This window comes from Monodelphis domestica, chromosome 2 (assembly GCF_027887165.1).
Source record: "Monodelphis domestica isolate mMonDom1 chromosome 2, mMonDom1.pri, whole genome shotgun sequence".
In the NCBI taxonomy this organism is placed as follows: domain Eukaryota; kingdom Metazoa; phylum Chordata; class Mammalia; order Didelphimorphia; family Didelphidae; genus Monodelphis; species Monodelphis domestica.
In genome coordinates, this window is record NC_077228.1 from 521,513,691 (window position 1) to 521,529,317 (window position 15,627).

General features: G+C 46.3%; 1 protein-coding gene across 6 annotated transcripts in view; it reads right to left on the reverse strand.

Moving 5' to 3' along the window:
- Window positions 1–15,627, reverse strand: part of ELN (elastin) — a 78,000-nt gene that overhangs the window by 17,800 nt on the left and 44,573 nt on the right. For 4 of the 6 annotated variants that reach the window (XM_056819758.1, XM_056819759.1, XM_056819760.1 and 1 more), the window contains exons 17-27: window positions 14,228–14,308; window positions 12,822–12,872; window positions 11,636–11,740; window positions 10,949–10,993; window positions 10,559–10,696; window positions 10,336–10,383; window positions 7,777–7,869; window positions 3,518–3,574; window positions 1,268–1,318; window positions 1,086–1,151; window positions 501–620 (exon numbers count right to left, since the gene is read on the reverse strand). In XM_056819758.1, the coding sequence (XP_056675736.1) occupies window positions 501–620; window positions 1,086–1,151; window positions 1,268–1,318; window positions 3,518–3,574; window positions 7,777–7,869; window positions 10,336–10,383; window positions 10,559–10,696; window positions 10,949–10,993; window positions 11,636–11,740; window positions 12,822–12,872; window positions 14,228–14,308 (855 nt within the window). The remainder of the gene's footprint in view (window positions 1–500; window positions 621–1,085; window positions 1,152–1,267; window positions 1,319–3,517; window positions 3,575–7,776; window positions 7,870–10,335; window positions 10,384–10,558; window positions 10,697–10,948; window positions 10,994–11,635; window positions 11,741–12,821; window positions 12,873–14,227; window positions 14,309–15,627) is intronic. The other 2 variants (XM_056819761.1, XM_056819757.1) reach the window with 1 other exon arrangement.

A 15,627-nucleotide genomic window follows, 5' to 3' on the forward strand; every position in this document is an offset into this window, starting at 1 on the left:
CTGGACTAGCCCAGACTGACCTGAAAGTCCCCCCTTGCTCTCTGCCTAAAACTAGGCTCAGAGCATCTTCCCCCTTCCTGGTAGGATTCCCAGCCCATGCCAGCCCTCTTTCACTGTATCTCTCCCTCTCTTCAGGTGTAGCTCTGACTGTTTATGCTTCTCCTTAGGCATTTAACCCCTTCTGGCTTGGGGCATCTCTGGTTTTATCTTGCTAAATTTCATCAATCTTTCTGAGCCAGAGTCTTATTTCTCCTATCAGACTGGGCTTTCCCCTCCCTCCCCCAGAGCATCTGTGCATAGCAACTGAATGACTGAAGGTCCCAGTGGCCCCCTGAAACTTGAGATTCACAGGTCCAAATTCTACCCAATCCACTGATCTCATGGTCAAATCTACACTCTTTAGGCTCCCCCGATTGGCCTTGAGGAAGAAAAACCAATTCTTCCCCTTCCCTCAATGAACACAATTTCAGCTAGAAGTCATTCCAGTCTGGGATGCTCACCTACACCAGCCCCATAGCCTGGGATGGCTCCAGCACCAGCAGGGTAGCCAGGAACAGCTCCACCTCCAGCTCCAGCTCCAGCTGGGTATCCAGGAACTCCTCCAATCCCAGCTGCAGCTCCTGGAGAAAGAAGGGTGGTGGGTGGGTGCATGGGAAAGCAGATACTCAGAGGCTAAGACCCTGAATGGCTTTTCCAGTGAGAAATAGCCCATCTCAACCCAGAAATTAACCAAGAATTAAAGTAATCTCTGAGTCTTTTGTCTTTTAGGGATTTCAAGGGGCCAGAAAAGAAAAGAATTCAGGTGATATGGATAGTTAGTTTAGGGCTGTAAAAGTAACTAGATGACTCGGTGGATTGAGAGCCAGGCTTAAAGAAGGGAGGTCCTGGGTTCAAATCTGACCTCTGATACTTCCTAGCTTTGTGACCCTGGCCAAGTCACCCAACCCCCATTACCTAGCTCTTATTGCTCTTCTGCTTTGGAACCCATATTTAATATTGACTCCTAGATGAAAGGTAAGGATTAAAAAAAAGCCTCAGGTAGTTTCTAGCTCTGGTCAGTGGATGGTTTTCCAAATGCTACTTACTGTATTGGGCTTTGGCGGCTGCTTTGGCTGCAGCTTGGGCTGCAACTTGGGCTGCAGGAGTCCCTACTCCAAGAGACACAAAAAGGGAAACAGAGTCAAAGACTATACCACCTATGGATCTTAGTTGGGTATTCATGAGCTCCCCTCTCCCAGATCCCTATAACACAGGGATCCCCTCTTACCTGCGATAGCTCCACCACCAGGACCACCTGGGACTCCTCCTGGGACTAACCCTGTGGAGAACAAAAAGAGGGGACCTAGAGCTCATGGCTGAGACACAGGGGGATGGAGACCTTAAGGTGTTGGAAGAGGGATGCTGGAAGGTGAGGACACATGCAGGATATCTACAGGGAGTCATCTTTCCTGAAAGCAGGAACCTTTGGGATGCAAGATGGATAATGTGTAGTCCTGGAAAAAGTCACAGGATCAGTCAGATTTAAAACTGGAAGGGACCTCAGAAGCCATCTGGTCCAAAACTCTAGATGGGGAAACTGAGGTCCATGGAGAGAAAGGACTTAATATCATAGGAATATGGAGGATGAGCTGAAAGGGACCTCAGAAGCCATCTGGTCCAAAACTCTAGATGGGGAAACTGAGGTCCATGGAGAGAAAGGACTTAATATCATAGGAATATGGAGGATGAGCTGAAAGGGACCTCAGAAGCCATCTGGTCCAAACCTCTAGATGGGGAAACTGAGGTCCATGGAGAGAAAGGACTTAATATCATAGGAATATAGAGGATGAGCTGAAAGGGACCTCAGAAGCCATCTGGTCCAAAACTCTAGATGGGGAAACTGAGTTCCATGGAGAGAAAGGACTTAATATCATAGGAATATGGAGGATGAGCTGGAAGGGACCTCAGAAGCCATCTGGTCCAAAACTCTAGATGGGGAAACTGAGGTCCATGGAGAGAAAGGACTTAATATCATAGGAATATGGAGGATGAGCTGAAAGGGACCTCAGAAGCCATCTGGTCCAAACCTCTAGATGGGGAAACTGAGGTCCATGGAGAGAAAGGACTTAATATCATAGGAATATAGAGGATGAGCTGAAAGGGACCTCAGAAGCCATCTGGTCCAAAACTCTAGATGGGGAAACTGAGTTCCATGGAGAGAAAGGACTTAATATCATAGGAATATGGAGGATGAGCTGAAAGGGACCTCAGAAGCCATCTGGTCCAAACCTCTAGATGGGGAAACTGAGGTCCATGGAGAGAAAGGACTTAATATCATAGGAATATGGAGGATGAGCTGGAAGGGACCTCAGAAGCCATCTGGTCCAAACCTCTAGATGGGGAAACTGAGGTCCATGGAGAGAAAGGACTTAATATCATAGGAATATGGAGGATGAGCTGGAAGGGACCTCAGAAGCCATCTGGTCCAAACCTCTAGATGGGGAAACTGAGGTCCATGGAGATGAAGTGACTTAATATCATAGGAAGGGACCTCAGAAGCCATCTAGTCTAACCCTCTAATTTTACAGATGGGGAAAATGAAGGCCAGTGACTTTCTCAATATCCTATATCTTGTAAGGGACAGAGCCAGAAGTCAAATTCAAGCCTCTCCTGACTCTGAATACAACATCCTTTCCAGGCTAGATTCCATGTTGGGTTTAGCAGGAGGAGACCTGGGTTTGAATCTAGTTTCAGACACTTAATAGCTATGTGACCTCATGCAAATTACTTGCCTATCTACCTCAGTTTCCCCACTTATAAAATGAAGGGATTGGATGAGAAGTCCTTGTAAAAGCGATCAAAGATCCTGTAAATTTGCTACTTGTATATATGACTTTGGGATCATGAAGCATTGGACATGATTGAAACAACTGAACAACAACACAGATGACCTTGTACCTCTCCAGACCTTAGTTTCCCCATTGATGAGACTTCATCCAGTATTTTTTTAACCCTAACCTTCTGTCTCAAAATTAATTCTGCATATTGATTCCAAGGCAGAAGAGCTGTAAGGACCAGGCAATCAGAGTTAAATGACTTGCCCTGGGTCACACAATTGGGAAGTGTCTGAGGTCATATTTTGGTCTAGCTCTCAATCCACTGAGCCACCCAGCTGCCCTCCCCTTCCAATTTTAAATCTATATCATGATTTTTCTGATTATGGATGGAGAGGAACCTATATGCTTTGTACTTCCCAGATTCCAAAGTTCTCCTCTGTCCTCCAGGATTGCTACTTTCCCTGTATGGAAATCCTTTGAGAAAAAGGCTGGTGATGAGGTGGGCATCTTGGGGGAAGGGCAGCAGAGGCACATATGGAAGAGGAAGCTGATAATAGATAAGGAGCTAGTAAAGATGAAGGAACGGGATTGGGGGATCCACACTATCACTAGTCAGGCTATTAGCAGAAATCTGGAAGCTGGGGAACCAAACGGAGATGGATTAAATTGATGTAGATAATAGTATTCATGAGGGTGCCTACCATACTGGGCAGCTTTGGCGGCAGCTTTGGCAGCAGCTGCTGATTGAGCCAGGGATCCTGTAAAGAGAAAAGAGAGCAAGGCTGAGTGGGAGCAGTGATGGTCAAGAGGAGCCCAGAGAGGAGAAACAGTTCCTTCTACCTCTTCCTTTTTCCTTCTGCCAGGCTCTTGCCTCTGCTTAAAAAGTGGAAGAGACCTCAGAGGTCATCTAGTCTAACCCTCTCATTTTACAGATGGGAAAATTGAGGACAGAGTTGATGAATGAACTAATATCAGAGGAATATAGATGGTGAGCTTGAAGGAACCTCAGAGGCTCTCCAGTCTAGTTTTCTCTATCCTCTGTCTCTTTGTCTCTCTCCTCTCTCTCTGTCTCTCTCTGCCTCTCTTTCCCTCTCTCTGTCTCTGTCTCTCTGTCTCTCTCTCTGTCTCTTTGTCTCTCTCTCTGTCTCTCTATCTCTGTCTCTGTCTCTGTCTCTCTCTCTCTCTCTCTCTCTGTCTCTCTCTTTTAAAATTCTTCCCTTCCATCTTAGAATCAATACTGTGGATGGCTCCCAAGGCAGAAGAGTGGTAAGGGCTAGGCAATGTGGGTTAAGTGACTTGCCCAGGATCACACAGTCAGGAAATGTCTAAGGCCAGATTTGAATCTAGGCTTCCTGTCTTTAGGCCTCAATCTACGGAACCATCTAGTGGCCCCCTAACCTTATTTTATAGATGGAGAAATGGAGGTCTGTAGAGATGAAATAAATTTATAGGAACATAGATGATGACCTTGAAGGAACCTGATCAAGTGCTAGTTTTATTTGTAACTTACTAGTGTGACCTTAGGCAAGCCATTGTCCTCAATGGACCCATTTCTTAATCTGTAAAATGAAGGGCTTGACTTTCCATTTGTAGGATTCTATCTGCAACCAGACTCCAAAACATGACAAATGGAAAAGGCAAGTGATTGGTGTAGAAGGGACAAAACTGCTAGAAAAGGATCTTAAAAAACTCTGTTAAGTCGTCGGTTCGTCAGTTCTCGTAATCCCCATCTCCTTCTCTTGGAGGCAGCACGCTCCACAGGACAGTCCCGGCACTCGAGGCTGGCTTGGCCAAACCCTTTTGCAATGTTTATTTTGGTTCGGGATGAGCTCTTTGAGAAATCAGTTTGGACCTGACTCAAGAGAACAAGAACTACAATGACGAACAATAACGCCCGTGGAAAGGTCACTAACAGGAAATTGGACTTGGAGTAAAAATTAAAAAAGCATTCGAGAACAGAAAATCAAGAATGGTCCTTCCTCCTGGCAGAGAGGCAGGGGTCAGTGATGGGGGGAGGCTGTATGCTTTCAGGCCAGGTCACTCATGGAGTGTTGTGTTTCTTTCTTTTTTTTTTTTTTGTAAATGTTTTTGGAGGATTCAATTAGGAAGTGGGAGGTGGTGGGGGTAAAGGGAAGGTGTATTCCCAGAAATGACTGGGAAGTTAAAAAAACGCATCGATAAAACTTATTTTAAAAACTCAAAGAAATTAGTTCTATTTTTAAAAAATCTTTACCTTCTGTCTTAGATATTGGTTCCAAGGCAGAAGAGTGGTTAGGGTTAGACAATGGGGGTGAAGTGACTTGCTCAGGGTCACTCAGCTGGGAAGTGTCTGAGGTTAGATTTGAACATAGGACGTGCCATCTCCAGGCCTGGCTTTCAATCCACTGAGCCACCTCACTTCCCCTCAACTATCTTTAAAAATAGTTAAATCCTCCCACTTTAAGAATCTACAGGGAATCATTACAGATACATGCAAGGCAGATACTTAAAGGAAAGGAGAATGATTGAAGCAATCAAGATAGTTCCTGCCCTCAACAAGCTTATTTCTACTGGAGGAGTTATTACATGAAGGGGAACCTGAAAGGAGTCTGGGTGAACACACCTAAGGCTGATTCCCAATAAGTTAATGTAAAAGCTCACTTCTTCAAGCCAGGGGAGTCAGAGGTGGAGCCCTTTTTGGGGGTGAGAGGAGGAGGATGGAGATAAGACTAATGGCAGAATCAAAGAGCCCTGGTGAGAAGATGGGGTTGGGGTGGGGGGAGCTTCAGTCATCAACTTAGTCAATGGGGTGGAAGATGAATGTACTTTTGCTCTAATTTATTTTTTAAATCAAAGGTTCTACCTGATAAGATTTTAGAGAGAATGAGCCTTTAATGGAATGAGGTATAGCTTAATTAGTTCTTTTCCCCCAGTTCTGAACTGTCTTGATCACAGCTTCATCTAACCCCAATCGAAATGAGCTTCCTGAGGGCAGAAACTGTCTTCATTGCTTGTATTTATATTCCCAGGGCTGCCAATGAGCAAGAGCTTAATAAGCGTTCTCTCTCTCTCTCTCTCTCTCTCTCTCTCTCTCTCTCTCTCTCTCTCTCTCTCTCTCTCTCCTATGATCTACCTACCCACATATCTATCCATCCATCTATCTATCTATCTATCTATCTATCTATCTATCTATCTATCTATCTATCCATCCACACATCTACCCATCCATTCACACATCCATCCATCCATCCGTCCATCCATCCATCCATCCATCCATCCATCCATCCATCCATCCATCCATCCATCCATCCATCCATCCATCTATCTTGTCTGTATATCCATCCATCCATCCATCCATCCATCCATCTATCTATCTATCTATCTATCTATCTATCTATCTATCTATCTATCTATCTATCTATCTATCTATCTATCTATCTTTGCCTGTCTTTCTCCCTCTATCACTTAACTCTATCTATTTTTTCTCTTCCATATCTCTCTCCACTTACCTACCCATCTTTTTCTCCCCATCAGCTATCTGTCTTTATGGCTCTCTCCTTTCATCATCTTTATTACCTAGCTTCTGTCTTTCTCCATCATCTCTCTATAATTTGTGTATCTCTTTCTACCATCGTTCTCTTTCTCTCCTCTCTCCTCTATTTATTCATCTATTTCTTTCTCTATCTCTTTTTTCCATCTTTTGTCTCTCTACCTCCCTGTCTCTTTCTGTCTCTCCCTCTGTTTCTTTCTGCATCTCTCTCTGTCCCTCTTGTGTGACTATTGAGGCCATAAGCTCATAGCAAGGCAGCACTACTCATCTGGCATCAATTGACCTTGATTCTGGCAAACACAAACATTAAGTGAGGGGGCTCTTGTCTCACCTGATTTTTGCGGTGTGTGTGTGCCATGTAAAGTACAGGCAACTACAGCTATCCTCCCTAGGGGAGGGGACAATTGTGAAATTTGTCCCATGATTAGGAAAACTAGTTTCCTGAGGATCTGGTTCTTCTCATCAGGTTTAAGGGTAAATCTGAGTGATGAGGTGGAGATGGGGAGGGTGTGTTAAAGAAGGCATCTTTGTTCTTTCCTGGACCATCCCTTTGGGGCAAGGTGGTCCCTTGCTCCCTATTCATGCCATGGTATTTTCTCACACTGTTTGAGATTGATTTCAGAGACAAATCTAGAGGCATCTGGCAGTAAGCAGAGAGAGCCCAGAGAATGAGGTTGGGAAGACCTAGAATCAGATCCTACCTTAGACACTTTCCAGCTTAGTGAAGATCCTCTGCCAATTGAGGCCTCAGTTTCCTCAATGTAAAGTGAGGGTATTGGCCTAGCAGTTGGTCTCTATGGTCTCTTTTAGTTCCCATCCTATGATCTTATGACTTCCTTGGCCAATGCTTCTCCCAGTAGGAACTGTGAACCTCTGGGGTCCCTGAGACCCTTCTAAGGCATCCACAAAGTCAGAACCATTTTCATAATAATATTAATTTAAATTTGATGAATTCTCTACATAATAAACATTAAATTTATTTAACATTTCTCGGCTAGTGAATACTACTATTTATAACTCACATAAGCAAAATCTCTTTTGGCATTCTGCAATCATTTTTGAGAGTGTAAGGGGGGTCCTAAGACGGAGGAGGTTGAGAATTTCTGTCCTAGAGGATAATCAATCCAGAGCAAAAGGAAGGAGGAATGTGGGGACAACGTAAAGAGCTCTGGAATGGAGGAAGGAAATCCTAATTCTTCCAGGCATCCTACAGACTCTGTTGGTGAATCTTGGTCCAAAAGGGGAAGATCCATCCCCGTTGTTTTCTTCTCCATAAAATAATGGGGTGGACTAGAGGGATTCTGAGGTCCCTTCCTACTGCAGCATTCTGTAGTTCTGTGCAATCATTTGTATCCTCCTCAGCCCCCTGGGAAGCCTTGACAAATTGCCTGAAAATGGACAGAGGTCCAAACTGGGTGGGAAACAGCTTACCTGGACCTGCTCCTGCACCGCCTCCAACACCTGGAACAACTCCCACACCGGGGATGCCAGCACCAGGAACTATCCCTCCGAGACCTCCAGCACCTAGGGAGATGGAAGAAAGTCAGCCTCTATCCAAATCATAGGGGGCCAAGAGCTGCCAATCTCAGCTAGCTGGATTAGAGGAGGGTGCAGGGGAGAAGAGGGGGAAGGCTAGGAGAAGAGTCAGAAGAAGCAGGGGTACAGGTAACCCCAAATTAGGGACAAATGAAAAGTCATTTCCGGATGAGACTGCAATAGAGGTAGCATAGTCTTGGGAAGAGAGAAAGAGACAGACAGGCAGAGACAGAGGCATCTCTAGCTCTCTCCCATCCTATATTTTGCAACAAAAGATTCCTTGTACCTTCTGCTTGTGAATCAGCCCAACCATTGATTCTCGGAGAATAAACATTATTAGAATAATAATAATAATAGAATTAGACATAACGTTATATATTAGAACTTATATGTTCCTGTAACATTTCAATATATTATAAATATATATTTACATATTATATTTCTCTGTTATCTATAATGTTGAAAAGTGTTGCAGGAACTCAGAGGAAAGAGAGATACTTGGCTGGGGTGGTTAGGGAAGACTTCAAGGGAAGATTTAATTTCAATGTAGGATAGGGAGGATTTGTAGAGAGGGAGGGCAGATCATGGCATAGTGGAATGGGCACCGGACCTGATGCTAGGAGACCCAAGTTAAAGTTCTGTCTCTCCAGCTCACTACTTATAGGACGTTGGGCAAACCAGAACTCAATTTCCTCATCTGTTAAATGGGTTTGGGGTGGTTGATTAGATGGTCTCTAAGGTCCCTTTCAGTTCTAAAATCCTAAGAAAATGACACAATCTTTTTTTTTGCCTCGGTTTCTTCATTTTTCCTGGGCCCCTTCTCTCTATACGCTGTCTAGATTGGTGATCTCATTTCCACATCATTTCTATGCAAATCTGCCTTAGTAATCCTTGCCTCTGTCCTAAAGTCTGGTCTCAAATCTCTGATTGCTGGACATTTCCATCCAAATAGCCCATAGTTGACAATTTTGGTGTGAAATCAAAAGCATTATTTTTCCTCTTAACCTCCTTATTTCTCTTGAGGGTGCCATCATTCTTCCAGTTACTCAGGTTCCCTCCTCTACTCTGGATTGTTTCTTATTCTCCATTCCAGATCAGTATCTTTGATCTAGGTCATTTTGCCTCCCTAACTTCTCTATGCTCTGTCCCTTTCTGTTCTCTTACACCACAACCATTCTAATGAAGTGGGAGCTAAAGAAAGTTTTTTTTTTTTTAACATATAGTACTTTGAAACAATTATTAAAAAATACCCAAGGTCGGTAGGTAGTGGATAGAGAACCAGGTCTGGAGATGGGAGGTTCTGGGGCATATCTGGTTACTTTCCAGCTGGGTGACTCTGGGCAAGTCACTTAATCCCAATTGCCTAGTCCAGTGATGGTGAACCTTATAGAGGGGCTGGTGATTTCCTCAGGCATGTGTGGAGAGGGGAAGAGGAACAGCCCAGTCCTGGGTCCCTCTAACTTTCTAGTAACAAACTCTGGCAAACTCTGTGCTGGGGCACTGGTGGGCATGGCCAAAGATAAGTCTCTGATTGCCCCCTCTGGCATGTGTGCCATAGGTTTGCCATCACAGGCCTAGCTAGTCTTTATCACTCTTTTGCCTTAGAACTAATAGTTAGTATTGATTCTAAGACAGAAGGTAAGGGTTATTAAAAAAAATACCCTGTTGCTTCAGCTATGGCCTGACTCCTCCCTTTTCCTTCCTGCCCTCCCTCTGACTTTAATTTATTCCCCATATTTCCAGGGACTCATGATATCAGCTCTGTTTTGTAGCTATGTCCTAATATTGAGTCTGGTGGCTTCTTGGGTATTTCCAGAAGTCTTTCTGTCTGTCAAACCTACCTAATTGCCAGTGACAGGCTTGACTTCTTGCCTTGGCTCCTTGGGGATCATTGGGACATTGGATGGGAGGAGAGAGAACTACCTCTTTAGGAAGGAGGAAAGAAATGAATAGAGTGGGGAAAGGAAAAACAGCTTTTGTGGGGTGAGGAAGCTTTGTGGGCATTTTTGGAGCTTCTCCTAATTCCTTTTGATACCATCCAATAAACTGCATCAGAGGATCACACATCAAGAGTTAGAAGGTGCTTTGAACAGTGCCCAGCACATGGACAGCACTTAATAAATATTTGCTGACTGACTGACCTCAGAAGCCATCTGGTCCAACCACCTAATTCCACAAAGGAAGAAGTTTTGACTCAAAGAAAGGGAAGGGACACATGTAGTCAGTAGCAGAGCTGGGATTCAAACCCATGCAGTCTGACTCCAGAGCTGGGATTCTTTCCATGTACCCCATTGCCTCCATGACCCAGACTAGTAGAGTAGGCATAACTGTCTCTTTAGGATCTACCTGCAGGCTCCTACTTGTGGTGGAAGGAGGGATGAGGAGAGGACCCTGGCCTGCTCTGGGAGCAAGGAAGGAGAGGGCACAGTCCCAAGTACACTGAAGGGCACTCACCGTACTTAGCTGCTTTGGCAGCAGACTTGGCAGCAGCAGCAGCAGCAGCTGTGGTTGAGGGAAAATCGAAGAGAGAGAGACTTAAGGGCTTTGGAATCACCATGTGATGGAAAACTATGTGAGAGACCTTCAGTACCCAGGACAGCCCCAAAGCCAGGAACCACCCTCTGCAGAGACCCAGGGGTGGGAGAGTCAGAACCCACTTCTGGGGATTCAAACTCACGAGTTAGACCTGCTCCAGGGATACCTCCAGGACCGACCCCCGCACCAGGAACAACTCCAGTGCCAAACCCAAAAGCAGGAATGCCTCCAGCACCCACACCAAAATCAGGAACTCCTACTCCGGTGCCAGCCCTGGCCCCTGCAGAAAGAAAATGGTAGCATGGAGCAATGGACCAATAGGGAGAGAGACTTTAAGCATCCTCCATGCCCTTTAGAATTTGGGATTGGACCTCAGACATATTCTAGCTGCTGGCCAAGTCCCTTAACCCCCATTGCCTAGCCCTCATCTCTTTTCTGCCTCAGAACCAATACTTAGTATTAATTCTAAGGATTTAAACAAAAAAGAGTCCAGGATGGGGCAGGAGGATGGCTAACTCTAGAAGCCACTCACCATACTTGGCTGCTGCTTTGGCTGCTGCAGCTGGGCTTGCTGCTCCTGGAGAAAGAGACAGGGAGAGAGAAGGGTTCAAGAATAATGACAAAGACTTCAGTTTCCTCACCTGTAATGGGGGGCTGGGATTATATGGCCTTTAAGCTCCAAATCATAGGAGCATCATCCTAGATCTGGAAGGGATCTTAGAGGTCATTTAGTCTAATCTCCCCCTTTTACAGGTGAGGGAACTGAGGCAGTAAGTGTTAGAGGTAAAATTTGAACCCAGCTCTTTGGATGCTGGAACCAGGGCTCAGTTATCTGCCTCAGGCTGCCTCCTATCTGTGAGCATAAGAACAATTACTGACTTTATGTTTTGTGGTTTTGCAAAGACCTCTCTACATACATATTCTCATTTGAGTTGCTCACCAGTCCTGTGAGATAGGCACTATCGCTGTTCTTATTTCTGTTTTACAATGGTGCAATCTGAGATTCAGAGAGAAGTTATACTTCTAGTTAGCATCAGTTGGGGGATTCGAATCCAAGTCCTCCTGGTTCCAGGCACACTCTACCTCACCACTTCTAACTTAGGAGACCACCTCATTTTTTTCTCTTTCCAAACTTAGCTACACAGACAGATAGGCAGGCAGGCAGATAGTTAGACACAGAGTCACACTCATGTCTGACTACAGGAAGTGTAATTCTCACCTGGGATGGCACCAGCCCCTGGGACACCACCAACACCTGGCACACCTGCAACACTTCCAATACCTGGGATACCACCAACACCTGGCACTAAGCCTCCAGCGGCTCCTGGAAAGAGAGTGGACAATTGGTCTTTACATCAATGGCTGAAGCTCAGGCTCTCTGAGCACCTGAGGTGGGCTGGGCTGGGGGTAGGGCACAGGAATCCAAGAAGGGCTTCCTTTTCCTGGAACAGGGTCTCAGGTCAAGCTACAGGAGGAACTGGGTGCATTAGGCTCAGAGAAGATGGGGGGTGTGTGCTACTGTCTTCATGTCTGAAGAGCTACCATGTGGATGGTTGATTAGGTCCCCCAAAGAATCAAAGGTCAAGGAGACAAATTGGTTTGCTCTCAGGCCAAACCCTCTAACAACCTGGAAGGTGTGGGACAGCAGAGTTTAATTTCTTTTTCATTCTTAAACCCTCCCCTTCCATCTTAGAATCAGTACTGTGCATTGGTTCCAAGGCAGAAGAGTGGTAAGGGCTGGGCAATGGGGGTTAAGTGACTTGTCCAGGGTCACACAGCTAGGAAGTGTTTGAGGTCAGATTTGAACCTAGGACCTCCCATCTCTGGTCCTGACTCTCAATCCACTGAGCCACTTAGCTGCCCCCAAGAGTTCCATTTCTTGACCGATGGGACCCAATGGATGTACAATTCTACATGATGCCCAGCCCATTGTGGACTTTCAGAACTCCAGATGATGACAAAGTATGTGAAGAATCATAGTCCAGGGGAGGGCACAAGAGGGAATTCTAAGAATTCTGGATGCTTGGAAAGGGCATAATAGCATGAACTTCTGTTGTCAAAACACAAATCTTCCCTGGAAGAGACTCTCCTCCATGAGGGAGTTAAGAAGTTAAATGACTTGTCCAGGGTCACACAATTTGTGACAGAAGTAGGACTTGAAATCAGGTCTTCCTGCCTTTGAGACCAGCTGTCCATCCACCCCACCAAACTGCCTCTCAGAGGAATAGAAAGGGAAACGAAAACAGCTGGGGCGACATCTGGAGATGGAGAAAAGCTCTGAATCATGGAAGATCACAGAAGAGGGTAAGGGAGAAACTCAGTGTCTCAGCCCAGGATCTGGCTTTGGGAAATAAGGCAGAGGTGAGACCGGGAGGCTGGGGGGGACCCTCACTGAGAATACTCACTGTACTTGGCTGCTTTAGCAGCGGCTGCAGCTGCTGCCGGGGACCCAGCTCCTGGAGAGACATAAGGAGAGGAGGGGGCTCAGAGGGTCCTGCCTGCCTGCCTTCTCAGGGACACTGGGCCCCCCTCTTCCGATACCCAGTCAGAAGTTGGGGTAGAGAAGGTGGGGAGCCACCTGGGGGGTGCGACACACGAGGACCCACCCAACAAGGGCCAGCCAAGCTTCCTGCGCTCTGTAAGTCTCCTAGCACCAGGGACAGGGCTCTATAAGCAGAAGGCCATTAGCGGCTGTCACACATTCATTCTGCCATTCTCTCCTTTCTCAGTGTCTTTTTGCTCAGGGTGCCAAGCTCTTTCTTCGCCCTGATTCCAGGTGTAAGCTCGTACCATTTGTGGAATAGCTCACAGATAAATGGGGTTCAGCAAAGCCATTGAAGGAAGCACCTCCTCCATGTTTGTTGAATTGATTGGAGGGTACAGGCTTGGGTTGTTGTTTTTTTTTAACCCTTACCCTGTCTTTTAGAATCAATGCCATGTATTAGTTCCAAGACAGAAGAGGGGTAAAGGCTAGGCAGTGGGAGTTGAGTGACTTGCCCAGGGTCACACATCTAGGAAGTGTCTGAGGGCACATTTGAACCCAAGACCTCCTGACTCCAGCTGTAAAGCTCTGTCCATTGAGCCACCCAATTATCCCCAAACCAACCTTCTGGATGTTCTTCAAACAATCCATCCTCCAAATCTGGAATGTCTTTCTTTATCACCTGAGCCTCTTGGTATCCTTTATCTCTTTCAACACTTAGCTCCAGGATGATCTCTCCCCGCCCCCCTCACTGAAATTAGCTTGGATTTGCATATATCTTACATATATTTCCACATGTACCCATGCCCACCTCCATGGAGTGGAAGTATCCTGTGGGCAGGGAATGTTTGCCTTTGTCTTGGGATCCTCAGTGCCTAACCCAGTGCCTGGCCCACAGGAGCCCCTTACTAAATCCTGAATCCTTCATGACTTTCCTGATCACTTGCCAGTGCCCCTCCCTCCCCAAATTAACTTGAATTTCACTAGTATGCATTCTGTATGCTGTGAACATGCTGCTTCCTCTCAAACAATGGGAGTTCCTGAAGACAGAGATGGCTTCATTGTTGTCTTTATACCCAGAGATCTAGGACGGAAAAGGACCTCAGAGGTCATCTAGCTCAATTCTCTCTTGTTCCAAAGGGGGAAAATGAGGCTGAGGGAGCTTAAGATCTGCCCGAGGTTACCCAGGTGCTCTCTCTGTACTCAGGGGACTCTAGTAGGCAGTCATGTGCTACCACTGACCCTCAGCCTCCAAACCTGTGCTCATTCCTCCCTTAACTCTGTTCTCTCACCACTCTTCCCCTATGCCCTTGGCATTAAACACTTTACCAGCAATGCCTCCGATGCCAGGAAGTCCTCCAGCTCCAACCCCAAAGCCTGGAAGTGCCCCAGGTCCTCCTGCGCCAGCACCTGCAGAGACAGACAGCCCTCTGCTGTATCAGCATCCGAGGAGGAGCAAGGAATGAGGGGTGGGTAGGCAAGGGATTCTGGGAACATCCTCAAGGAGCCGGACATTTATCCATTTCAACTCTGTGAAGGGCATTGAAGGGGCAGCCCCCAATAGCAAAATGCAACCCCATCTGGTTATTCCTTAGAGAAAACATGGAAAAAAAACACAACCAAACCCCCAATGTGTCCATTTTCAACACACTCATTAAGGGACTTGTATGTTTTAAAACAAATCCCACTTTAATCACAGTCACATACTGAGAAACCGCAGGCAGCCCAGTCCCCTGGCCAGAGGGGCCTCAGCAGGAATGTTTGAGTGTTCTCTTCCCAGTGTTCCTAAGAGTTGTCCAACTTTGTAATATAACCAGTCTTTGGGATTTGGCTGCCCTCCTCGCTCTGCCTGCCCCTGCCCCCCTTTTCCTGCTCTCCCATCTCCCATTAGAGAATTCCATTCATCCCCAGCCCCCTCTCCCCACCAGGGCTGATGTCTGAAAGGATGATGACCAAGAGAAGGAGGGTGGAGGCCCTTGAGGCTGTGGTCTGTGGTGTAGGACAATTGAATAGAATCTGTCTCCAACGCAGATATTAATACTCCCTCCCCCAACTGTAAGGAACACATCTATCCGTTCTTCCTGGGGCTTAGGAGACTGGGAGGCCACTGGCAAGTGTAGAAGGGGGAAGTCCTCAAAGAGGAAGACAGGGAGAATGGGACAGACTCAGCAGAAGGTAAGCTCTTTGAGGGCAGGGATGGACGTTTTATTTTTGTCCCCCAAAATACCTTCTCCCCAAATTCATCTGTGAAACTGCCCCCGCTCTTGCCCAGGAAGGAAGAAATAGAATTTGCCTTGTATTCTAAGGACTTTGTGAGGGAGGGAGGTCTTCTACAGTGGACTTGCCCTATGTATATACCCAGTGAATAAAGGGACCTGTTGAAAAGGGGATTCTTCCATTCCATTGAACAATGATGCTACTGAGATATGGATACTATATGCCCAGCACTGGGCTAGACTTAAAAAACTCTCCCTGCCCTACTGGGGGGAACCACCAAGTAATTTGGGGAAGGGGGGAAGCACCAACAGCTTGGGAGATCTAGAAGAGCTGGGGGCTGAATTGTGAAGGGAGTTCTGGAGCTTTCATGAGGAAGAGGCTCCTGGGTATTCCTGAATGGACTGGACCAGATGGCCTCTGACACAACAAGAGGACCAAAGCCAATCCCAACTCCTATAGAAAAGATTATTTAGAGAAAGAAGGCGCTGGGATATAGTGGGAAGAAAACTGCT